General features: G+C 44.3%; 1 protein-coding gene across 1 annotated transcript in view; it reads right to left on the bottom strand.

The window, feature by feature from the left end:
- Positions 1 to 26,914, bottom strand: part of LOC126295469 (pleckstrin homology domain-containing family G member 5) — a 1,663,439-nt gene that overhangs the window by 150,150 nt on the left and 1,486,375 nt on the right. The window contains exons 12-13 of the mRNA XM_049988005.1: positions 15,495 to 15,597; positions 4,371 to 4,525 (exon numbers count right to left, since the gene is read on the bottom strand). Coding sequence (XP_049843962.1) covers positions 4,371 to 4,525; positions 15,495 to 15,597 — 258 coding nt within the window. The remainder of the gene's footprint in view (positions 1 to 4,370; positions 4,526 to 15,494; positions 15,598 to 26,914) is intronic.

Genomic DNA, 26,914 nt, shown 5'->3' with positions numbered 1-26,914 from the left:
GAGTTCGAAGCTTTCCGAGAACCTTCAATACAATAAAGCAAAATCGATTTTTCGACGGGCTTTGTGGCTGTGTGATAAAATGATCGCCTTACACTTGGTAGGCTGTGGTAAACGTTTTAACAGACGGGCAAGTAAATCGTAAAATATATAAAGACGATATAAATTAATTAGTACTTTTTTGTAATTTCAACAATCATAAATGTTCGGTAATTAGGAACGGAAACTCGATTTTTGCGTGCGATATCTAATTAGAAACAAGAAGACGCGAAGTTTTAGTAACAATGACAATTATATGTGTGTTAATTAGGATGTATTGGATCAAATTTATTTTTTAATGGCGTATGTATTCGAACTGAAAGGAAAAAGAACGAAGGAAATAATGACTGAAGAGAAACTCGAACAGCGATCCTGCGTTACCAGCCTCGAATCTTGCCGATTTTTCTCATCTTTGTGCATTTTACGCATCACAGGAATGCTCCTACAAGGCAAACTCCACGTCGCAGCTCCCTCAGATTTAGTGGTAAGATGGCCGCCCTGTGAATAGCCCTTCAAAAACTGAATACGGGTCAAGCATGAAAACAGGAAGAAGATGTACTGAGTTGCGAAAAAAGAAGCAAAATAGATACAGTTTACGGTCCAAGTTCGAGATGTGCAACATCGAACGTACACTCATGCTCATAAATTAAGGATAATTGCAGAATGTGGTGCCACAAAAATGGTTCAAATGGCTCTGAGCACTTTGGGACTTAACGTCTACGGTCATCAATCCCCTAGAACTTAGAACTACTTAAATCTAACCAACCTAAGGATAGCACACAATACCGAGTCATCACGAGGCAATGAAAATCCCTACCTCGCCGGGAATCGAACCCGGGATGTGGTGCGACACAACGTGGCACTACACAAAACTGGCGCCAATAGCATAGGCACATAGGGAACACACACGACACAGATCTGTAATTCCACGGTACTGGTGATGAGAAAACTGTCCCGAAACACATGTGCTACAAAACGTCGCTGTTTCCTGCGCATGTACTTCGACATCAATATGGGATATGATCACCGTGCACAGGTACACAGGTCGCACAACGGGATGGCATACTCTGGATCAGGTGGTCGAGCAGCTGCTGGGGTATAGCCTCCCATTCTTGCACCAGTGCCTGTCGGAGCTCCTGAAGTGTCGTAGGGGTTTGAAGACGTGCAGAGATACGTCCACCGAGAGCATCCCAGACGTGCTCGATGGAGTTTAGGTCTGTAGAAGAGGCAAGCCACTCCCCTGATATCTTCTGTTTCACGGTACTCCTCCACAATGGTAGCTCGGTGGGACCGTGCGTTATCATCCATCAGGAGGAAGGTGGGACCCACAGCACCCCTGAAAAGGCGGACATGCTGGTGCAAAATGACGTCCCGATACACCTGACCTGTTACAGCTCCTCTGTCCTCATTAGTTATGTGATCTACCCATCTAATCTTCAGCATTCTTCTGTAGCACCACATTTCGAAAGCTTCTATTCTCTTCTTGTCCAAACTATTTATCGTCCATGTTTCACTTCCATACATGGCTACGCCCCATACAAATACTTCCATAAATGACTTCCTGACACTTAAATCTATATTCGATGTTAACAAATTTCTCTTCTTCAGAAACGCTTTCCTTGCCATTGCCAGTCTACATTTTATATCCTCCCTTCATCGACCATCATCAGTTATTTTGCTCCCAAAATTGCAAAACTCCTTTACTACTTTAAGTGTCTCATTTCCTAATCTAATTCCCTCAGCATCACCCGACTTAATTGGACTACATTCCATTATCCTCGTTTTGCTTTTCTTGATGTTCATCTTATATCCTCCTTTCAAGACACTGTCCATTCCGTTCAACTGCTCTTCCAAGTCCTTTGCTGTCTCTGACCGAATTACGATGTCATCGGCGAACCTCAAAGTTTTTATTTCTTCTCCATGGATTTTAATTCCTACTCCGAACTTTTCTTTCCTTTACTTCTTGCTCAATATACAGATTGAATACCATTGGGGAGAGGCTACAACCCTGTCTTACTCCCTTGCCAGCCACTGCTTTCCTTTCATGTCCCTCGACTCTTATAACTGCCATCTGGTTTCTGTACAAATTATAAATAGCCTTTCGCTCCCTGTATTTTACCCCTGCCACCTTCAGAATTTGAAAGACAGTATTCCAGTCAACATTGTCAAAAGCTTTCTCTAAGTCTACGAATGCTAGAAACGTAGGTTTGCCTTTTCTTAATCTTTCTTCTAAGATGAGTCGTAAGGTCAGTATTGCCTCACGTGTTCCAACATTTCGACGGAATCCAAACTGATCTTCCACGAGGTCTGCATCTACCAGTTTTTCCATTCGTCTGTAAAGAATTCGCGTTAGTACCTTACTTTAAAGATTTGCACAGACCGGAACTCGACTCCCCGGCCGCCAGGTGCCAGGCCAGCATCATAATACAGAGCCACGCTGTTTCTCGAGGGAAAAAAATGGTTCTTAGTTTAAGATACTAAAGACGTCGATTTGCTATAGGATGACGGTGACTGATGTCTGGCCTTCACACACCAAACAACTAGCTTAGCGTTCGCTGCTTCACTATCGAGGACTGTATGGTGTTCACCAGTCCTTTTTCTTTAATCGAATTTTGATATTGCTCATAAATTGTAATAACTTCCAAATTTTTTCTCGTTAATGAAGGCCATAGGAGGACAGTCCAATTGTGAATGTAGTTCATGCCAAAAAAAGCGATTCTGACAGTAGTAGCCCAAGGGTCCTTTTTCTTTGTTTTCTTTGCTTTCTTGTGGTGATCAAAGCTATCCGGACACCTGGCTGAAAATGACTTACAAGTTCGTGGCGCCCTCCACCGGTAATGCTGGAATTCAGTATGGTGTTGGCCCACCCTTAGCCTTGGTGACAGCTTCCACTCTCGCAGGTATTCGTTCAATCTGGTCCTGGAAGGTTTCTTGGGGAATGGCAGTCCATTCTTCACGGAGTGCTGCACTGAAGAGAGGTATCGATGTCTGTCGGTGATGCCTGGCACGAAGTCGGCGTTCCAAAACATCTCAAAAGTGTTCTGTAGGATTCAGGTCAGGACTCTGTGCAGGCCAGTCCATTACAGGGATGTTACTGTCGTGTAACCACTCCGCCATAGGCCGTGCACTATGAGCAAGTACTCGGTCGTGTTGAAAGATGCAATCGCCATCCCCTAATTGCAGTACAGTGGGACGCAAGAAAGTGCTTTAAATATCAATGTAGGCATGTGCTGTGATAGTGGGACGCGAAACAACAAGGGGTACAAGAGCCATCTATGAAAAATACGAAGCTGGCCGGAGTGGCCGTGCGGTTCTAGGCGCTGCAGTCTGGAACCGAGCGACCACTACGGTCACAGGTTCGAATCCTGCCTCGGGCATGGATCTGTGTGATGTCCTTAGGTTAGTGTTTAATTAGTTCCAAGTTCTAGGCGACTGATGACCTCAGAAGTTAAGTACCATAGTGCTCAGAGCCATTTGAACCGTTTTTGAAAAACACGATCAGACCATAACACCACCGCCTCCGAATTTTACTGTTGGAACTAGGCACGCTGGCAGATGACGTTCACCGGGCATTCGCCATACCCACACCCTGCCATGGGATCGCCACATTGTGTACCGTGATTCGTCACTCCACACAACGTTTTTCCACAGTTCAATCGTCCAATGTTTACCCTCCTTACACCAAGCGAGGCGTGATGTGTGTCTTATGAGCAGCTGCTCGACCATGAAATCCAAGGTTTCTCACCTCCCGCCTAACTGTCACAATACTTGCAGTGGATCCTGATGCAGTTTGGAATTCCTGTGTGATGGTCTGGATAGATGTCTCCCTATTACACATTACGACCCTCTTCAACTGTCGGTGGTCTCTGTCAGCCAACAGACGAGGTCGGCCTGTACGCTTGTGTGCTGTAGGTGTCGCTTCACGTTTCCACTTCACTACCACATCGGAAACAGTGGACCTAGGGATGTTTACGAGTGTGGGAATCTGGAGTACAGATGTAAGACACAAGTGACACCCCATCACTTGATGACTTTCGAAGTACGTCAGTTCCGCGGAAGGCCCGACTCTGCTCTCTCACGATGTCTGATGACTACTGGGGTTGCTGGGTACCTGGCAGTAGATGGCAGCGCAATGGACTTAATATGAAAAACGTTTGTTTTCGTGGGTGTCCGGATACTTTTGATCACATAGTGTTTATGGGTCCCTGTAATGGTGCTGTGCCAGGGTGGCATCAGTTGATGAAGTGCCCAGCAGACCCTACCGCGTCACCCGACGAGGCGCTTGGAGACTGTGGCAGAGGCTGCCGGGCGGTCCGGCTGGCTGCCGCACTCACCCTGGTGACGACGTGTACGACCTGGACGTAGGCGGCCTCGGTCGCCAGCAGCTCCCACAGCGCCGCCTGCTGCTGCCGCCGGCGCTCCGTCAGCTCGGCGCCGCCGCCGCACAGCAGCTCCCGCCAGTCGCCTCTGCCCATCTGCTCCAACTCCTCTGCCAAACACCACACACTGCAATCAGGCGGAGCAACTACCTGGCTACAGAGCCATTTGAAAAATACGAACACTGATGAGCCGAAAAAAATTGGCCAAGGGCGTTAGAGTCTGATGTTCTACCTTTGGAGTGGCGCGAATTTATGAACACCTTGCCACTGATCCTGCAGTACACTACTGGCCATTAAAATTGCTACACCACAGGGACCCGAAATTTAACCCACAGCAAGAAGATGCTGTGATATGCAAATGATTAGTTTTCCAAACAAGGTTGGCACCGGTGGGAAAACTTACAACGTGCTGACATGAGGAAAGTTTCCAGCCGATTCCTAATTCACAAACAGCAGTTGACCGCCGTTAACCTGGTGAATCGTCGTTGTGATGCCTCGTGTAAGGAGGAGAAATGCCTACCATCACGTTCCCGACTTTGATAATGGTCGGATTGTAGCCTATCGCGATTGCGGTTTGTCGTATCGCGACATTGCTGCTAGCGTTGGTCGATATCCAATGACTTAGCAGAATATGGAATCGGTGGCTTCAGCAGGATAATACGGAATGCCGTGCTGGATCCTAACGGTCTCGTATCACCAGCAGCCGAGATGACAGGCATCTTATCCGCACGGCTGTAACGGATCGTGCAGCCACGTCTCGATCCCTGAGTCAACAGATGAGACGTTTGCAAGACAACAACCACCTGCACGAACAGTTCGGCGACGTTTGCAGCAGCTCGGAGACCGTGGCTGCGGTTACCCTTGACGCTGCATCACAGACAGGAGCGCCTGCGACGGTGTACTCGATGACGAACCTGGGTGCACGAATGGCAAAACTTCATCCAGGTTCTGTTTACAGCATCACGATGGTCGCATCCGTGTTTGGCGACATCGCACATTGGAACCGTGTATTCGTCATCGCCATACCGGTGTATCACCCGCAGTGATGGTATCTGGTGCCACTGGTTACACGTCTCGCTCACCTCTTTTCGCACTGACGGCAGTTTCAACAGTGGACGTTACATTTCAGATGTGTTACGACCCGTGGCTCTTTCCTTCATACGATCCCTGCGAAACCCTACATTTCAGCAGGATAATGCGCGACCGTATTTTACAGGTCATCTACGGGCCTTTCTGGATACGGAAAATGTTCGACTGCTGCCCTGACCAGCACATTCTCCAGATCTCTCACCAACTGAAAACGTCTGGTCAATGGTGGCCGAGCAACTGGCTAGTCACAATATGCCAGTCACTACTCTTGATGGACTGTGGTATTGTGCTGAAGCTGCATGGGCTGTACCTGTACACGCCATCCGAGCTGTGATTGACTCAATGCCCAGGCCTATAGAGGCCGTTATTAAAGCCAGAGGTGGATGCTCGGTGTACTGATTTCTCAGTATCTATGCACCCAAATTGCGTGAAAATGTAATCACAAGTTAGTTCTAGAGTATTTGTCCAATCAATACCTGTTTATCATCTCCATTTCTTCTTGGCGTAGCAATTTTAATGGCCAGTAGCGCATGTGATACCAATCATCTAGTCAATAGCAACTACGTGGTTCCAGAGACCTCGTCAAGTCTCAAATATATGTGACGTATATATGCAGACAGAAGTCGAGAGCGGTTGTCCTGCTCGCTAGGTAGATGACATACAGTGGCTTTGCACGACTGCGTGGACTCCCCCATCATGCCCCACCCCCACCCCCTCCTCAGTCCGAGTTTCCAGTCACGCCTCAGCCCATTTGGTATTCCTCCTAAACATGAACAGCACTGGAGAAACTCTCCAGCTGTATTGGAGTTCCATCTCAGCATCGAACGAAACAGGTGATCCTGCCTGAAATCCAGGCATAGGAGATGGAAACCCCCTGCAAAGCTTTTGCAGTTTAGAGGGAATACCACATGGGCTGACGGCTGAATGAGAATTGGGATTCAGGAGGAGAGATGCTAGGGCAGTCCATGCAGTTGCGCAAAGCCAGTGTGCCAGCCAGGGTGGCGTAGTGGTAAGCGCATTTGTATAGTAAGGGGGGGGGGGGCTCCAATGCTGACCTTGGTACAAATTTTCATTTGTCATTACAGTTTACATAGACAAAGTGGTCCATTGATCGTGACCGGGCCAAATATCTCACGAAATAAGCATCAAACGAAAAAACTACAAAGAACGAAACTCGTCTAGCTTGAAGGGGGAAACCGTATGGCGCTATGGTTGGGCCACTACATAGCGGATATCAACTGCGTCTTTTTAAATAGGAACCCCGATTTTTTATTACATTTTAGTGTAGTATGTAAACAAATATGAATGTTTTAGTTGAACCACTTTCTTCCCGCTGTAATAGTCACAAACGTATAAGTATGTGGTATCACGTAACATTCCGTTATTGCGGACGGTATTTACTTCGTGATACATTACCCGTGTTAAAATGGACCGTTTACCAATTGCGGAAAAGGTCGATATCGTGTTGATGTACGGCTATTGTGATCAAAATGCCCAACGGGCGTGTGCTATGTGTGCTGCTCGGTATCCTGGACGACATCATCCAAGTGTCCGGACCGTTCGCCGGATAGTTACGTTATTTTAAGGAAACAGGAAGTGTTCAGCCACATGTGAAACGTCAGCCACGACCTGCAACAAATGATGATGCCCAAGTAGGTGTTTTAGCTGCTGTCGCGGCTAATCTGCACATCAGTAGCGCACAAATAGCGCGAGAATCGGTAATCTCAAAAACATCGCTGTTCAGAATGCTACACCAACATCCACTGCACCCGTACCATATTTCTATGCACCAGGAATTGCATGGCGACGACTTTGAACGTCGTGTACAGTTCTGCCACTGGGCACAAGAGAAATTACGGGACGATGACAGATTTTCTGCACGCGTTCTATTTAGCGACGAAGCGTCATTCACCAACAGCGGTAACGTAAACCGGCATAATATGCACTATTGGGCACCGGAAAATCGACGATGGCAGCGACAAGTGGAACATCAGCGACCTTGGCGGGTTAATGTGTGGTGCGGCATTGTGGGAGGAAGGATAATTGGCCCATATTTTATCGATCGCAATGTAAATAGTGCAATGTATGCTGATTTCCTACGTAATGTTCTACCGACGTTACTACAAGATATTTCACTGCATGACAGAATAGCGTTGTACTTCCAACACGATGGATGTCCGGCACATATCTCGTGTGCGGTTGAAGCGGTGTTGAATAGCATATTTCATGACAGGTGGATTGGTCGTCGAAGCACCATACCGTGGCCCGCACGTTCACCGGATCTGACGTTCCCGGATTTCTTTCTGTGGGGAAAGTTGAAGGATATTTGATATCGTGATGCACCGACAACGCCTGACAAAATGCGTCAGCGCATTGTCAATGCGTGTGCGATTATTACGGAAGGCGAACTACTCACTGTTGAGAGGAATGTCGTTACACGTACTGCCAAATGCATTGAGATTGACGGATATCATTTTGAGCATTTATTACATTAATGTTGTATTTACACGTAATCATGCTGTAACAGCACGCGTTCTCAGAAATGATAACGTCACAAAGGTACATGTGGAACAACCGAAATAAAATGTTCAAACGTACCTACGTTCTGTATTTAATTTAAAAAACCTACCTGTTACGAAATGTTCGTCTAAAATCGTGAACCATATGTTTGTGACAATTACAGCGCCATCTATCACAAAGCGAAAAATGTGCTCCAACTAGAACAGTCAAAAAATGGCAGTTCCTACTTCCAAAAGCGCATCTGATATCCGCTTGACCTATGGCAGCGCTATCTAGAGGGCCAACCATAGCGCCATCTGGTTTCCCTCTTCGAGCTAGACAAGTTTCCTTCTTTGTAGTTTTTTCGTTTGACGTTTATTTCGTGAGATATTTGGCCCGGTCACGATCAACGGACCACCCTGTATATGCAGACAGAAGCGACGAATTGAAAATTTGTGCAGAGGCCAGGATTCGAACTCGGTTCTCCTGCTCACTAGGTACCTGACACACAGTGGCTTTGCACAGCTGTGCGGACTAACGTAACATGTCCCTCTCCTCAGTCCATGTTCCCATTGACGCCTCAGCCAATTTGATAGTCCACCTAGACACGAACAGCACTGAAGAGACTCTCCAACTGTACTGGAGTAGCATCTCTGTGCCAGGGTGGCCTAATGGTTAGAGCATTTGCTTACAGAGCGGGGAACCCAGGTTCGAATCCCGGCCTTGATACAAATTTTCATTTGTCACTTCAGTCTACGTATATGCCTTACGAATAGATAACGCAACAGGCATAGACTGTGGACCAGTTGGTTATAGCCGTGGAAACATTTCCTGATAGTGTCCTGAGTGTGTTCCATCAGGTTCAGATCAGGTCAATTTTGTGCCCAAGATATTAACAAACATTCGTTATAGTAGGAATGCAATGCTGATTCTGGGTGAAGCTATGACCTTGAACACTCCTCCCCATACACCCCAATTTTCTGCTACACCATCCTCCCCCCCCCCCCCCCCCAATATCCCTAAGCCATTCCTCATCCCCTCGCCAACCCTGCCTTTGGGAAGTTATGCTCCCTTTTTTTTTTTTAAATACGCCATTCGGAAAGCTTCCAAGCCAATTAAAATATTTATCTCTGCCAATAATACCTCGAAATTTTCATACCTAACGATATTTTTCATCTCCTTCTTAAGTCACAGCATCTTTCATGGAAACAAGGCAATTAGAGAATCCAAATTAAAACATTTTGGATTTTTTTACTTATTCCACCATCATAAGGTTCATATCTCTTTAAATCTGTGGAAGTAACGCAGGCTACCTTTTTCTTCACTGATGTGTATTATGTGTATTATTAATACATATCGTATTCTACATTATCGAGGATCTTCTCGCTATGAATCTGCAGATCCAAAAGTATACCTAATGAATCACCTAATGTACACACATCTCACATATAGCCACCATAGTCATTATCCTGTAGACATGTATCAGATGATCACGATCATATAAATAGCAATAATGATCACATTGCAGATTACTGTTATCACATAACTGTCGGTCACGTGGTGATGTCATCACATAAATAACTAATCTGGTTCACGTTAACTGACTCATATAACTGAGTATTATGATCATGTAAATGACGACTATTATCACGTAATTGACGATTGTGATAACGTAAATGACCATACCGATTACGTTAATGATTATGTAAATGACGATCATGATGAAATAACTGACGATCGTAGTTATGCAAATGATGCTTACCCCAAGTAAATGGCCGTCGTGGTCAAATAAACTGTGATCGTGACCGTGTAAATAACGATCGTGATCTCGTAAATAAAGATTGAAGTCTCGTACGTGACACTCGTCATATCATAAATGACGGACGTGATAGCGTAATTATTCATGTAGCGATCACTAAGACCTGGATTTTCATGGAATATCAAGTCGTAAAATAAGCATGCATTCGTGCAGTATCATACCGCTAAACACACAGACGCGCAAACACACACTGAGGCAGCAAAACAATATAAATATGGGACATCAAAATTCAGTGCTAATTTCTGTTGTCTGCTAAACCAGTACATAAACAACTTCCCTAAAGTTTTAACTTCGGCTCATGCGTTGTCTGGCGTTACATTTTTGTACATAGAAAGTGCCCTTTCTATTTCACAAGAAGAGGTTAAGTGCAGAGTGAAGAAATTCCGGACAATTGTGGAAGCCATTACTAAACTTTAGAATCCGAGCCAAATGTATGAGTTTCCACGAATTCAGTAGATCCTGAGTGGTAAGATATCAGCGGCTTTCGTTTGCTAGCGACAATGGAAAATGATTAACTTTTCACGATTGGGGTGCACAGTCATGTAGAATTTTTTAAAGGACATTGACTGTAGGAATTGTTTATTTCACTACTGCAATTTCGACATTTGAGTCATTTTCAAGTGGTACTGCAAAAGATTTTGTTTGAACATACGTGACTTCAAAAAACCCTCCGAGGTGTATACATGTCATCGTAAAAAAATTAGGTCTTTTCACTGTATAAATACAGTTAACATCACGCGAGTGTGTGATGTGGAAAGAAAAACGTCTACTTTTGACGATGATTTGCAAATATGTCGGAAGATGTCTCACATGTGCAGGAGGGAACTCTTTTGTAGTGCCACTTGTGAATGGCACAAAGGCCGGAACTGCAATAATTAAATAAATAATTTGTAAAGTCAACGACGAATATGATGTCTTATAAAAAAAAAACCGTGGGAAGTGTTGCATTGTCGACCGACTTAGTAATACCAAAGCGGGAAGAAACTGGTTCAGTGACGTGCTATTGCCCGTATTTTACTTGTACACACAGTTACACGAACCAACGCCAGGCTCACAATTGGTTAAATTAATTAACGGCTTAATAATTAATTAATTGCTTAATAATAATTGATACACAGTCTGTAAATTTCATATTGAGCTACATCAGAGGCGACTGCAGTGAATGGGTACGGTACAGAACAGGGTAGCACTGCAGAGGGAAGTACCTCCTACAGTGCAGCCAACATATTTTCGTGCAGCAACACTCATGTACAATAACTCGTATCATTTACAATAGACAGCTGGCGGTCGCAAGTCCGGGGCCTCATTTTGCAAGTGATGAGGAAGGAGGAAAGGGAGCAGTAACACCTCATTAAAAAACCTGGGTCCATCTGGCTCCGGATGGTAGCACCTTGTAAGGGCCCCTGCCTAGGGTTACCAAGTGAAAACTGGTCAACGGTCTCAAAGGCGGAAGAGGAAGTCCTGATTCCCAACGGCGGAGAGAGCGGAAGAACTACCTCCAGGACTCACAATCTTGGTTGTATATTTTGTGGCCTTTGGGCCACACCCAAAATAACTTTCATCAATCATGGAAGTGTGCGATGTAAACTATTTTACCCCTGGTGGACGATCCTCCGTACGCCAGTACGTCAACAGACATTTGGATTCTCGGGAGTCTGCAACATTGCACAAAGACAAGTCGGAGTGTCTTGGAATCTCATCCAAATTTCAACATAGGCAATCAACATACCAAGCAACTATCAATGCAAACTCGTTGTTGAAAACCGGAAGACTAAAACATCTAACAGATACGCTAAAGAACCACAACGTACTCATAGCAGTCATTCAAGAAACACGATACATGGATACAGATACCTTCGATTCCGAAGGTTTTAGGATATACAAAGGGAAAGTGGGACCGAGAGTAATGAAAAATGTACCACATCTTGGGACAGCCTTTATAATCAACAAACAAATCTTGAACTCAATAGTTGGCTTTGATTCACAATCAGAAAGAATCTCAAGTCATACATTCACAAGCACAAACAAAATTTACACAATTATCAATGCACATGCCCCTATAAACGAGGATACAGGAAAAACAAAGAAAAAGTAGAGGCCTTTTGGAATCATCTAGATGACATTATTCAGAAAATTCCAGATAAAAACATCATCATTCTTCTTGGAGATTTTAATGCACAGATTGGTAAAGAAAAAAGATATAAGAAAATAGTTGGAAACTATCCTGCCCACAAGAGAACAAACAGGAATGGTGTGAGACTAATAGAACTTTGCCAAGCACACAATTTAATTCTTAAATCCACAGCTTTCAAGAAACTACCACGAAGACAAAAGACATGGGTATCTCCAAATCCTAGCCTTGGGGAATTTCAACTTGATCATGTGGCAATCAAGAAGATTTCTACCAAAGAAATCATGAATGTTAGGGTACTCAGGGGTGCAAACTTGGATTCAGACCACTACGTCTCTAAAATTAAGTTCAAAGTCATCCCAAACAGGAAACGCAGCATGAATCAAATTAAGGGTCGGAAGCATAGCACAGAAAAGATATTAAAATCAGATGAATTCACAAAAGCAGCAGAAACCAATCAGACACAAAGCTGGGGGATATCAAGGAAAACCTCATTACTATACCTGAGCGGATAGCACCTAGCAAAAAAAGTAAAAAACATGCCTGGTGGTCACTGGAATGTGATGCCCTCATTGAAACAATTAAACAGGCATGGCAAAATTGGCAATCACAGAAAACAGAAGAAAGCAGACTGAATTTCATTACAGTTAGAAAACTGGTAGATAAAAATATAAAAAGGATTAAGAAGACACATGAAAACAAATCTCTCCTCCAAATTGATGAAGAATTAGCTAAAAACAACACAAGAAGCTTTTACAGAACTTTCAAACAAAGGTTATCAAGATACAAAGCCCCCACCCTCCAATGTCGAGATGTAAATGGGACCATCGCTCACAACAACACGGAAAACTGCAAAATACTAGCGGGCTGCTTTGAGAAACTCTTGAATTGTGAACCCATCCTTGAAAAATTTGAATCCATCCCAAACAACCGTGAGGAGCCGGATTCGGAACCACCGACGACTGAAGAACTACAGGAGGTCATTTCAGAACTTAAAAACAACAAGGCGTCCGGAGAAAATCAAATAGTGGCCGAACTATGGAAAAAGGCTGACAAAAATGCGGTTACATCCCTGAAGTGTGTTTTCGATCAAATCTGGAAAGAAGAAGAGATCCCCACAGAATGGAGAACAGCTCTCATCTACCCTATCCACAAGAAAGGTTTGAAGACAGACCCCAACAATTACAGAGGAATATCACTGCTGGATATAACGTACAAGATTCTTTCTGAAGTCAGAGCCGCAATTGGATCTGCAAATCGGGGAATACTAGGGAGGTTTTAGAAAGAGCAGATCATGTTCGGAACAAATACTAAATCTCAAAAACATTATGGCATACCAAAAATCAAGGGCAAAGACGTACGTAATCTCCTTAATTGATTTCAAAAAGCATATGATTCGATTGATAGAGAATCTCTGTTGTCAGTCCTGGAAGAAATGTGTTTGGATAAGAAAACAACTAACATTATAAAAGCGACCCTTACAAATACATTTTCGAAAGTTAAATTTATGGGCGATCTATCGGAACCCAATGAAATAAAAACGGGAGTGCGACAGGGCGATGGGCTCTCGCCGTTGCTGTTCAATTGTGCGCTTGAGAAAGTAGTCAGAGAATGGAACACAAATATTAAGAGTGGTATAAGACTGGGTTGCAAAAAGAAGAACCTTAAAGTAAATTGCATTGCTTTTGCAGATGATATGGCCCTGTTTGCTGAAACAATGGAAGAAGCACAGGAGCAAATCCTTGAACTAAAGAAACAAGCAGCTAAAATTGGTCTTCACATCTCCTCTGAAAAAACTAAGATATTGACAAGCATCAAACACTCATGTAAATACCTCAACGTTCAAGAACAGAAGATTGTAATAGTAAAGGAATTCAAATATCTCGGAGAATGGATTAGTTGGAATGCTGGGGAAAGCAAAGCAATGGAATCCAGAAAAAATAAACTTGAATTGGCCTTCCAACTAACAAAAAATACGTACAACAAAAAATCCCTTTCATGGGGGTCCAAAATGACACATTACAAGATAGTGATTAAGCCAGAAGCACTGTATGCAGCAGAAACACTTAACATGAATTTCAAAGGCCAAATGGAAAACTTGAGGTAAAGGAAACAAAAATTTTAAGAAAAATCATTGGGCCAAAATTTCAAGACAATAAGATTATATACATAAAAAATGAAACTCTCCACACGAAAATTGAAAAACTTTCAGATTCTATGCGAAAAAGGTCACCTTCTCAGAATGAATTTCAACAGATTAACTAAACAAATCTTTGACTTCTTCCGTAAGCGAAAAACGAAGCCCATCTGGTGTAAAGAAACTGATAAAGATCTAGTGGAATTAAAGATTTCAGAAAATTCACTTATTGATCGAACTGTTAAATTAATTACTAAAGATGAAAACATAAGGTTCCAAGACAAATCCACACAAAAGTCCAAACCCTTCATCTCGGAAGAAGAAAGGAGAAGAAGATCAGAAAGAATGAAGAAATACTGGGCCCTAAAAAAAAGAACAACGCACAAAGAAATGATTGATCCAGCGTACCCCAAAGAGGGTGAAACGAAAGAAGAAGAAGACAGCAAGGATTGGCAGCAGTGAGAGAAGGCACAAAGTATACCGACTTATACTGATGGCTACCAAGCTGAACTAGGGCACTTGAGCTTACTAACAAAATTTGCAAAATTACTCACATTCTGCACTTTTGGCATAATGTGTATGAAAAAAAATCCGTTAAAATTACTGCCATGCAGTGAATCCATAAAACTTATATAATCTTCTTCTGGTTTTCTTGTGTCTTTATCCCATGGTTTCGTAGAGTTGCCATGGTGAATATTAAGCGGTGGCCAGATGTCCTTCCTTCCATCTCGTAGCCCCCCTCCTCTCGTGGCATGGAATTAGTGTACCCCAGCTGTCTGCATCTAGTTTAATCCATGGAATAGTGCAAACATGTTCAGATGGCTGCGAGTCATGTAACTGAGGCGGGATACGGGGACCAGCCCGGTATTCACCTAGTGGGATGTGGAAAACCACCTAAAATCCACACCCAGGCCTTCGTCGTTAATCCGCCGGGCGGATTCGATCCGGGGCTGGCGCACCTACCCGGGTAAAGGAGGCAGCGAATTATCAGTCTCAGCTGACCTGGCAGGTATAAAAATGATATAATAAGCGTTATAAATATCTAACCTCATGCTATGATATCGAAAAACTCTTCCAAACTAGCATTTATTCCTCAAATGATCAACAGGTACAAACTTGCATGCAGCATTCATTTGAATGAAAAACCGCTTTGTATTGATCATGTAAATGATAGTAGTCACTAAATGAACATACTGATAATGTTTTCGACCATCGTGATCACTTGGCAATGGTTGTGGTGATGGAGGTGGTGGTCATGTTGATCAACAGTAGTGTTCCAGGTGTATTGGGTGCTAAAGGTGTCAGACATTGTGTTGTCGTGATACGTCTCCATATCCAAACCTACTAAAGTCTCTGGCAGAGTACAAATGCAGGCTGCAGAAGGGGACTGAGGCAGAAACTCACCACGGTGGGTCTCGTACTCATCTGGGTCTGCGCGGACGTGCCTGGGAATGCCACTCTCCGAGTACTGCTTCAGCTGCTCCACCAGCGCCTCCATCTTCGTGTCCTGAGGATGGAAACACGGCATGAAACGACATTAGTGACGATACGTGTAAACCTTGTGCCATTTTCACTTACCTCATCTGAGGCAAAGCTACTCATGGTACAAGAAAACGCACTTTTGACACAATGTGTACGAAAAAAAAAATCTGTCAAAATTACTCTTGTGCAATGAATCCATAGAAATAATATAATTTTCTTCTTCTTTTGGTTGTGCCTTTATCCCGCAGCTTCGCTGGGTCTGCAAGGTTAATGTTAAGGGGTGGCTGGGTGCCCTTCCTTTCATCCCCCCCCCCCCCCCCCATGGGATGAAATTAGTGTACCCCCGCTGACTGCATCTAGTGTAATCCATGGAATAGTGCGAACATATTCAGATGTCTGCGAGGCATGTAACCGAGGCAGGATGCGGGGACCAGCCCAGTATTCACCTAAGGGATGTGGAAAACCACCTAAAAACCACATCCAGGCTGGCCGGTGTCCGAAGGTCCGTATCAGACATCTCTATCAGTTGTAGAGGTGGCTCCTCAGGTAAAGTTCTACATAGGATCTCATATCTGGGTACAGACCTGTTCATTTTTATAGGAAAATGGCAATACATTCCTGATTTTGACATAGGTTGTAACACTATAATACAAACATGTTACCTAACTTTTTTCCATTTATATCTGATTATTTTTTCAGTAAATCTTGAAATGTCACCAATGACTGAAAATGAAGTGATCTTGTAATTAATTAAGATCTTGCTAAAACCCTGTAAATTACCTTTATAATTTCATGCATGCCTGGACACGTTCTGGGAGTAGTGTCGTTGACTAGTAATCAAAGTGTCCTGGGTCCTGTGTTCGAAACTAGCCAAGGCTTCAGTTGTAAATACAGACCATCAGCATTGGCGGACGAAACTTATGACATAAGAAATCACGCTCATTCTGCCAACGGCCGAGTCAGAGGGGGCCAAAGAGCAGTCCAGGGCACTCTCTTGTGCTTGGGGTGGGAATCTGACCCTTAAAGGCGGAAGAATTGGTAATGATAAAAGGTATGAGGATGCAGGAGGTAATGCAAACCACTACATTAAAGACGCATCATATGCGATCTGTAATTGTGAAGTGTCATGATGATCTCACCGTTGGCAAAATATTCTGGATTAATCCCTCATTCAGATCTGTGGGGTAGGGCTGCCAAGGAGAAGGTGATCACGAGAAAAAGATGGAATAACGAGCCGGTGGTAGAATGTCAGAAGTCTGAATATGGTAGGGAAGCTAAAAAATTTGAAAAGGGAACTGCGAAGACTCAATCTAGATCTACATCTACATCTACATCCATACTCCGCAAGCCACCTGACGGTGTGTGGCGGAGGGATATAGGATAGGGATAGGGATAGGAGGGATAGATATTGTTGAGACAATAAGGATTTCTGATCAAATGAGTGTAGGGTAATATCAATAGCAGAAGAAAATGGTATAACGGTAGTATCGTTCGTTATGAGTAGGAAGGTAGAGGAGACCCTGAATTACTCTGAACAGTTCAGTGACAGGGTTTTCCTAATCAGAACTGACAGCAAACCAACTTCGGCAACAGGTATACTTGCCGATGTCGCAAGCAGAAGCTGAAGACACAAAGTACACACGGTGGTCCATTGATCGTGACCGGGCCAAATATCTCACTAAATAAGCATCAAAAGAAAAAAGCACAAAGAACGAAACTCGTCTAGCTTGAAGGGGGAAACCAGATGGCGCTATGGTTGGCCCGCTAGATGGCGCTGCCATAGGTCAAACGGATATCAACTGCGTTTTTTAAAATAGGAACCCACATTCATATTACATATTCGTGTAGTACGTAAAGAAATATGAATGTTTTAGTTGGACCACTTTTCTCGCTTTGTGAAAGATGGCGATGTAATAGTCACAAACGTATAAGTACGTGGTATCACGAAACATTCCGCCAGTGCGGACGGTATTTGCTATGGACCGTTTACCAATTGCGGAAAAGGTTGATTTCGTGTCGCTCTGGTCCAGAATCACAAGTAAAGATGGTCAGCTGGATTAAATCATGGTCAAACAGAGATTTCGAAATCAGGTGTTAATTTTAAGGCTCACACAGGAGCAGACCTCAACTTTGTACTGATGAAAAGCAGACTGAAGTTTAAGAGAATCTTACCAGTCTAGAAGGAAGTGGGGTACTGACATTCTGGTTTGGGGGACGCGACTAAACAGCGAGGTCATCAGTCCCATCGGATGAGGGAAGAAGGATGGGGAAGGAAATCGGCTATGCCACTTCAAAGTAGTCATCCCGGCATTTGCTTGAAGCGATTTTGGGAAATCACAAAGCCTAAATCAGGGTGGCGGGACGGGTGTTTGAACCGATGTCCTCCCGAATGCGAGTCCAATGTGCTAACCATCGCGCCCCCTCGCTCGGTTAGGTCTTCGAAGTTCGCTGAAGATGGGGATACTGTGATAAGGTATGTCACAGTTGGAATTTCAGCTGAAGAGGATTGTACTTCTCTGAGGAGAGCAATCGCAGGTGTTGGAAAGATAAACATAGGCATTAGAAAGGTGACTGCCAAGAAATCTTGGGCGACAAAGGAAAAACATCCATTCATCAACGAATGAAGGCAGTATAAAAACGTTCCGGGAAATGGTAGGAAAAAAAACAAATGTTTTAGAAAATACAGAGCAGCCGTGGCAAAATGGCTGCATAAAAGACGTGAAGAAATCCAAACAGAAAAGAACGTCAAAAGGACACTGTAGCAAAGTCAAAACAACCGTCGGTGAAATTAAAGGCAAGCGTGGAAACAATAAGGGTGCAATGGGAATTCCTCTGCTAAACACATAGAACAGAGTCGATAGATGGTAAAGTACAATGAAGGTCTCTACGAGGAGGAGTTGTCTAATGACGTGGGAGAATAAGAAATAGGAATCACCAGGCAGTAATACAGCGGAATTTAAAAGAGCAGTGGGCGACTTAAGGGGGGGGGGGGGGGGGAGGTAGGACGTCAAACGGGCCAAGTTGGAGCAGGAGAGGCACCACAGGACATTTTAATTTCCACTGTTTATACTTTCACAAATAAATTCATAAAATTTTGTAAGTATGACCAAGAAGGATTCAAGATTCACAGTCATAGCGGTGGAAGTTGCAAAACATAACAAAATAATTTTTTTACATGAGAAATTTCATCAATTTTCATTTACTATTGGCTGCATTTGTTCCTATAAGTACAATTTTCTTCATAAGTGAAAAAAATGGTTCAAATGGCTCTGAGCACTATGGGACTTAACATCCGTGGTCACCAGTCCCCTAGAACTGAGAACTACTTAAACCCAAGTAACCTAAGGACATCACACACATCCATGTCCGAGGCAGGATTCGAACCTGCGACCGTAGCGGTCACGCGGTTCCAGACTGAAGCGCCTAGAACCGCACAGCCCTCTTCATCAGTGAGAGAGATTCTTCGCTGAATTTTGCACAACATACATGAAACTCTAGAATTTTCGAAACGCATTAAAAACTGGTAAGAATTGAGATAATTAACTATAAAATTTGACTTTTTTTCCAAACATTAAGTCTAAAACGTAAGAGCTCATTTATTTGTTCATAAATTAAATAAATTCTAGAGTTTCATACACCTGTAAGTATGTTATGTATGCTGTGCATAATTCATCAAAGAAACTCGCTCGATTATGAAGAAATGTGCCAATTGGCTGGCCAGAGTGGTAACATGTGTTCCCATCAGATCACCTAAGTTAAGCTCTATTGGGCTGGGCTAGCAGTTGGATGGGTGACCATCTGGTCTGCCGAGCGCTGTTGGCAAGTGGGGTGCACTCAGCCCTTGTGATGCAAACTGAAGAGCTACTTGACTGAGAAGTAGTGGCTCCGGTCTCGTGAACTGACACATGGCTGGTAGAGTGGTGTGCTGACCACATGCCCCTCCACATCTGCTTCCAATGACGCCTGTGGACTGAGGATGACACGGCGGTCGGTCGGTAACTCTGGGCCTTCCAAGGCCTGTTTGGATGGAGTTTATGAGGAAAAGTGTACCTATAGCAACAAATGCAGCCAATACATAGCAAGTAAAAAAAATGAGGAAATTTCTTGTAATGTTTTTGAATTTCCACTGCTATGAGTGTGAGTCCTGAATCCTTCCTGGTCATTGCCGACAAGGTCTTATGAATTTATTTGCAAAAGTACAGTCAGTGGAAATTAAAATGTGCTGTGGTGCCTCTCCTGCTCCTAGTTGGCTTATTTGACAGCCTGTCCCCTTAAGATCAAATAATGCGCAAGGGAAGTGGCAAGAAAACGACTATCCACGTTGGTGTGTAGGATGTTTGTGACTGGCGATATGGCATCAGACTTTTGGAGAAACACCAACATATCTTAGAGTCCCCAGCATATGAAGAGACCAGTACGGACTTTCGAGTCCCCAGGACACCAAAAACCTCCCTTGGAGTCACCAGTACCCTACAAGCCTTTGTTGGAGTCCCCAGCACTCTACAAACCCACTGTCGAGTTCCCATCATACGACTTTGGAATTTCCACCGCACCACAACCTGGAACCTGACAGTTTACCCCTTAAGATCAATTAATGCAGAAGGGATAGATAACATTCGATTAGAATTTCTAAAAACAATTGGGGGGAAGTGGCAAGAAAACGATTATTCACGTTGGTGTTTTGGCTGTATGAGACTGGTGATATGGCATCAGACTTTGGGAGAAACACCACACTACCTGGTTACATGAAGAGACCAATATGGGCTTTCCAGCAATGCACAAAGTTACGTTAAGCCCCCAGGACACCACAAACCTCCCTTGGAGTCCCCAGTACATCACAAACCTCCCTTGAAGTCCCCAGTACATTACAAGCCTTTCTTAAAGTCTCCATCACACTACAAACCCACCGTCAACTTCCCATCATACGACTTTGGAATTTCCACTGCGCCACAACCCTATACTGGAGCTATCAGCATATCTGGAACCTGACGGCCTACCCCCTTAAGATCAATTAATGCAGAAGGGATAGATAACATTCGATTAGAATTTCTAAAAACAATTGGGGGGAAGTGGCAAGAAAACGATTATTCACGTTGGTGTTTTGGCTGTATGAGACTGGTGATATGGCATCAGACTTTGGGAGAAACACCACACTACCTGGTTACATGAAGAGACCAATATGGGCTTTCCAGCAATGCACAAAGTTACGTTAAGCCCCCAGGACACCACAAACCTCCCTTGGAGTCCCCAGTACATCACAAACCTCCCTTGAAGTCCCCAGTACATTACAAGCCTTTCTTGGAGTCTCCATCACACTACAAACCCACCGTCAAGTTCCCATCATACGACTTTGGAATTTCCACCGCGCCACAACCCTATACTGGAGCTATCAGCGTATCTGGAACCTGACGGCCTACCCCCTTAAGATCAATTAATGCAGAAGGGATAGATAACATTCGATTAGAATTTCTAAAAACAATTGGGGGGAAGTGGCAAGAAAACGATTATTCACGTTGGTGTTTTGGCTGTATGAGACTGGTGATATGGCATCAGACTTTGGGAGAAACACCACACTACCTGGTTACATGAAGAGACCAATATGGGCTTTCCAGCAATGCACAAAGTTACGTTAAGCCCCCAGGACACCACAAACCTCCCTTGGAGTCCCCAGTACATCACAAACCTCCCTTGAAGTCCCCAGTACATTACAAGCCTTTCTTGGAGTCTCCATCACACTACAAACCCACCGTCAAGTTCCCATCATACGACTTTGGAATTTCCACCGCGCCACAACCCTATACTGGAGCTATCAGCGTATCTGGAACCTGACGGCCTACCCCCTTAAGATCAATTAATGCAGAAGGGATAGCTAACATTCGATTAGAATTTCTAAAAACAATTGTGGGGAAGTGGCAAGAAAACGATTATTCACGTTGGTGTTTTGGCTGTATGAGACTGGTGATATGGCATCAGACTTTGGGAGAAACACCACACTACCTGGTTACATGAAGAGACCAATATGGGCTTTCCAGCAATGCACAAAGTTACGTTAAGCCCCCAGGACACCACAAACCTCCCTTGGAGTCCCCAGTACATCACAAACCTCCCTTGAAGTCCCCAGTACATTACAAGCCTTTCTTGGAGTCTCCATCACACTACAAACCCACCGTCAAGTTCCCATCATACGACTTTGGAATTTCCACCGCGTCACAACCCTATACTGGAGCTATCAGCGTATCTGGAACCTGACGGCCTACCCCCTTAAGATCAATTAATGCAGAAGGGATAGATAACATTCGATTAGAATTTCTAAAAACAATTGGGGGGAAGTGGCAAGAAAACGATTATTCACGTTGGTGTTTTGGCTGTATGAGACTGGTGATATGGCATCAGACTTTGGGAGAAACACCACACTACCTGGTTACATGAAGAGACCAATATGGGCTTTCCAGCAATGCACAAAGTTACGTTAAGCCCCCAGGACACCACAAACCTCCCTTGGAGTCCCCAGTACATCAAAAACCTCCCTTGAAGTCCCCAGTACATTACAAGCCTTTCTTGGAGTCTCCATCACACTACAAACCCACCGTCAAGTTCCCATCATACGACTTTGGAATTTCCACTGCGCCACAACCCTATACTGGAGCTATCAGCGTATCTGGAACCTGACGGCCTACCCCCTTAAGATCAATTAATGCAGAAGGGATAGATAACATTCGATTAGAATTTCTAAAAACAATTGTGGGGAAGTGGCAAGAAAACGATTATTCACGTTGGTGTTTCGGCTGTATGAGACTGGTGATATGGCATCAGACTTTGGGAGAAACACCACACTACCTGGTAACATGAAGAGACCAATATGGGCTTTCCAGCAATGCACAGTTACGTTAATCCCCCAGGACACCACAAACCTCCCTTGGAGTCCCCAGTACATCACAAACCTCCCTTGAAGTCCCTAGTACATTACAAGCCTTTCTTGGAGTCTCCATCACACTACAAACCCACCGTCAAGTTCCCATCATACGACTTTGGAATTTCCACCGCGCCACAACCCTATACTGGAGCTATCAGCGTATCTGGAACCTGACGGCCTACCCCCTTAAGATCAATTAATGCAGAAGGGATAGATAACATTCGATTAGAATTTCTAAAAACAATTGTGGGGAAGTGGCAAGAAAACGATTATTCACGTTGGTGTTTTGGCTGTATGAGACTGGTGATATGGCATCAGACTTTGGGAGAAACACCACACTACCTGGTTACATGAAGAGACCAATATGGGCTTTCCAGCAATGCACAAAGTTACGTTAATCCCCCAGGACACCACAAACCTCCCTTGGAGTCCCCAGTACATCACAAACCTCCCTTGAAGTCCCTAGTACATTACAAGCCTTTCTTGGAGTCTCCATCACACTACAAACCCACCGTCAAGTTCCCATCATACGACTTTGGAATTTCCACCGCGCCACAACCCTATACTGGAGCTATCAGCGTATCTGGAACCTGACGGCCTACCCCCTTAAGATCAATTAATGCAGAAGGGATAGCTAACATTCGATTAGAATTTCTAAAAACAATTGTGGGGAAGTGGCAAGAAAACGATTATTCACGTTGGTGTTTTGGCTGTATGAGACTGGTGATATGGCATCAGACTTTGGGAGAAACACCACACTACCTGGTTACATGAAGAGACCAATATGGGCTTTCCAGCAATGCACAAAGTTACGTTAAGCCCCCAGGACACCACAAACCTCCCTTGGAGTCCCCAGTACATCACAAACCTCCCTTGGAGTCCCCAGTACATTACAAGCCTTTCTTGGAGTCTCCATCACACTACAAACCCACCGTCAAGTTCCCATCATACGACTTTGGAATTTCCACCGCGCCACAACCCTATACTGGAGCTATCAGCGTATCTGGAACCTGACGGCCTACCCCCTTAAGATCAATTAATGCAGAAGGGATAGATAACATTCGATTAGAATTTCTAAAAACAATTGGGGGGAAGTGGCAAGAAAACGATTATTCACGTTGGTGTTTTGGCTGTATGAGACTGGTGATATGGCATCAGACTTTGGGAGAAACACCACACTACCTGGTTACATGAAGAGACCAATATGGGCTTTCCAGCAATGCACAAAGTTACGTTAAGCCCCCAGGACACCACAAACCTCCCTTGGAGTCCCCAGTACATCAAAAACCTCCCTTGAAGTCCCCAGTACATTACAAGCCTTTCTTGGAGTCTCCATCACACTACAAACCCACCGTCAAGTTCCCATCATACGACTTTGGAATTTCCACTGCGCCACAACCCTATACTGGAGCTATCAGCGTATCTGGAACCTGACGGCCTACCCCCTTAAGATCAATTAATGCAGAAGGGATAGATAACATTCGATTAGAATTTCTAAAAACAATTGGGGGGAAGTGGCAAGAAAACGATTATTCACGTTGGTGTTTCGGCTGTATGAGACTGGTGATATGGCATCAGACTTTGGGAGAAACACCACACTACCTGGTAACATGAAGAGACCAATATGGGCTTTCCAGCAATGCACAGTTACGTTAATCCCCCAGGACACCACAAACCTCCCTTGGAGTCCCCAGTACATCACAAACCTCCCTTGAAGTCCCTAGTACATTACAAGCCTTTCTTGGAGTCTCCATCACACTACAAACCCACCGTCAAGTTCCCATCATACGACTTTGGAATTTCCACCGCGCCACAACCCTATACTGGAGCTATCAGCGTATCTGGAACCTGACGGCCTACCCCCTTAAGATCAATTAATGCAGAAGGGATAGATAACATTCGATTAGAATTTCTAAAAACAATTGTGGGGAAGTGGCAAGAAAACGATTATTCACGTTGGTGTTTTGGCTGTATGAGACTGGTGATATGGCTTCAGACTTTGGGAGAAACACCACACTACCTGGTTACATGAAGAGACCAATATGGGCTTTCCAGCAATGCACAAAGTTACGTTAAGCCCCCAGGACACCACAAACCTCCCTTGGAGTCCCCAGTACATCACAAACCTCCCTTGAAGTCCCCAGTACATTACAAGCCTTTCTTGGAGTCTCCATCACACTACAAACGCACCGTCAAGTTCCCATCATACGACTTTGGAATTTCCACCGCGCCACAACCCTATACTGGAGCTATCAGCGTATCTGGAACCTGACGGCCTACCCCCTTAAGATCAATTAATGCAGAAGGGATAGATAACATTCGATTAGAATTTCTAAAAACAATTGGGGGGAAGTGGCAAGAAAACGATTACTCACGTTGGTGTTTTGGCTGTATGAGACTGGTGATATGGCATCAGACTTTGGGAGAAACACCACACTACCTGGTTACATGAAGAGACCAATATGGGCTTTCCAGCAATGCACAAAGTTACGTTAAGCCCCCAGGACACCACAAACCTCCCTTGGAGTCCCCAGTACATCACAAACCTCCCTTGAAGTCCCCAGTAAATTACAAGCCTTTCTTGGAGTCTCCATCACACTACAAACCCACCGTCAAGTTCCCATCATACGACTTTGGAATTTCCACCGCGCCACAACCCTATACTGGAGCTATCAGCGTATCTGGAACCTGACGGCCTACCCCCTTAAGATCAATTAATGCAGAAGGGATAGATAACATTCGATTAGAATTTCTAAAAACAATTGGGGGGAAGTGGCAAGAAAACGATTATTCACGTTGGTGTTTTGGCTGTATGAGACTGGTGATATGGCATCAGACTTTGGGAGAAACACCACACTACCTGGTAACATGAAGAGACCAATATGGGCTTTCCAGCAATGCACAGTTACGTTAAGCCCCCAGGACACCACAAACCTCCCTTGGAGTCCCCAGTACATCACAAACCTCCCTTGAAGTCCCCAGTACATTACAAGCCTTTCTTGGAGTCTCCATCACACTACAAACCCACCGTCAAGTTCCCATCATACGACTTTGGAATTTCCACCGCGCCACAACCCTATACTGGAGCTATCAGCGTATCTGGAACCTGACGGCCTACCCCCTTAAGATCAATTAATGCAGAAGGGATAGATAACATTCGATTAGAATTTCTAAAAACAATTGTGGGGAAGTGGCAAGAAAACGATTATTCACGTTGGTGTTTTGGCTGTATGAGACTGGTGATATGGCATCAGACTTTGGGAGAAACACCACACTACCTGGTAACATGAAGAGACCAATATGGGCTTTCCAGCAATGCACAGTTACGTTAAGCCCCCAGGACACCACAAACCTCCCTTGGAGTCCCCAGTACATCACAAACCTCCCTTGAAGTCCCCAGTACATTACAAGCCTTTCTTGGAGTCTCCATCACACTACAAACCCACCGTCAAGTTCCCATCTTACGACTTTGGAATTTCCACCGCGCCACAACCCTATACTGGAGCTATCAGGTATCTGGAACCTGACGGCCTACCCCCTTAAGATCAATTAATGCAGAAGGGATAGATAACATTCGATTAGAATTTCTAAAAACAATTGGGGGGAAGTGGCAAGAAAACGATTATTCACGTTGGTGTTTTGGCTGTATGAGACTGGTGATATGGCATCAGACTTTGGGAGAAACACCACACTACCTGGTTACATGAAGAGACCAATATGGGCTTTCCAGCAATGCACAAAGTTACGTTAAGCCCCCAGGACACCACAAACCTCCCTTGGAGTCCCCAGTACATCACAAACCTCCCTTGAAGTCCCCAGTACATTACAAGCCTTTCTTGGAGTCTCCATCACACTACAAACCCACCGTCAAGTTCCCATCATACGACTTTGGAATTTCCACCGCGTCACAACCCTATACTGGAGCTATCAGCGTATCTGGAACCTGACGGCCTACCCCCTTAAGATCAATTAATGCAGAAGGGATAGATAACATTCGATTAGAATTTCTAAAAAATATTGGGGGGAAGTGGCAAGAAAACGATTATTCACGTTGGTGTTTTGGCTGTATGAGACTGGTGATATGGCATCAGACTTTGGGAGAAACACCACACTACCTGGTTACATGAAGAGACCAATATGGGCTTTCCAGCAATGCACAAAGTTACGTTAAGCCCCCAGGACACCACAAACCTCCCTTGGAGTCCCCAGTACATCACAAACCTCCCTTGAAGTCCCCAGTACATTACAAGCCTTTCTTGGAGTCTCCATCACACTACAAACCCACCGTCATGTTCCCATCATACGACTTTGGAATTTCCACCGCGCCACAACCCTATACTGGAGCTATCAGCGTATCTGGAACCTGACGGCCTACCCCCTTAAGATCAATTAATGCAGAAGGGATAGATAACATTCGATTAGAATTTCT

The sequence above is a fragment of the Schistocerca gregaria genome, chromosome 11, assembly GCF_023897955.1.
Source record: "Schistocerca gregaria isolate iqSchGreg1 chromosome 11, iqSchGreg1.2, whole genome shotgun sequence".
Lineage (NCBI taxonomy): Eukaryota > Metazoa > Arthropoda > Insecta > Orthoptera > Acrididae > Schistocerca > Schistocerca gregaria.
The sequence above is the reverse complement of the archived record's forward strand: the minus strand, read 5'-3'. Positions and strand labels throughout refer to the sequence as shown.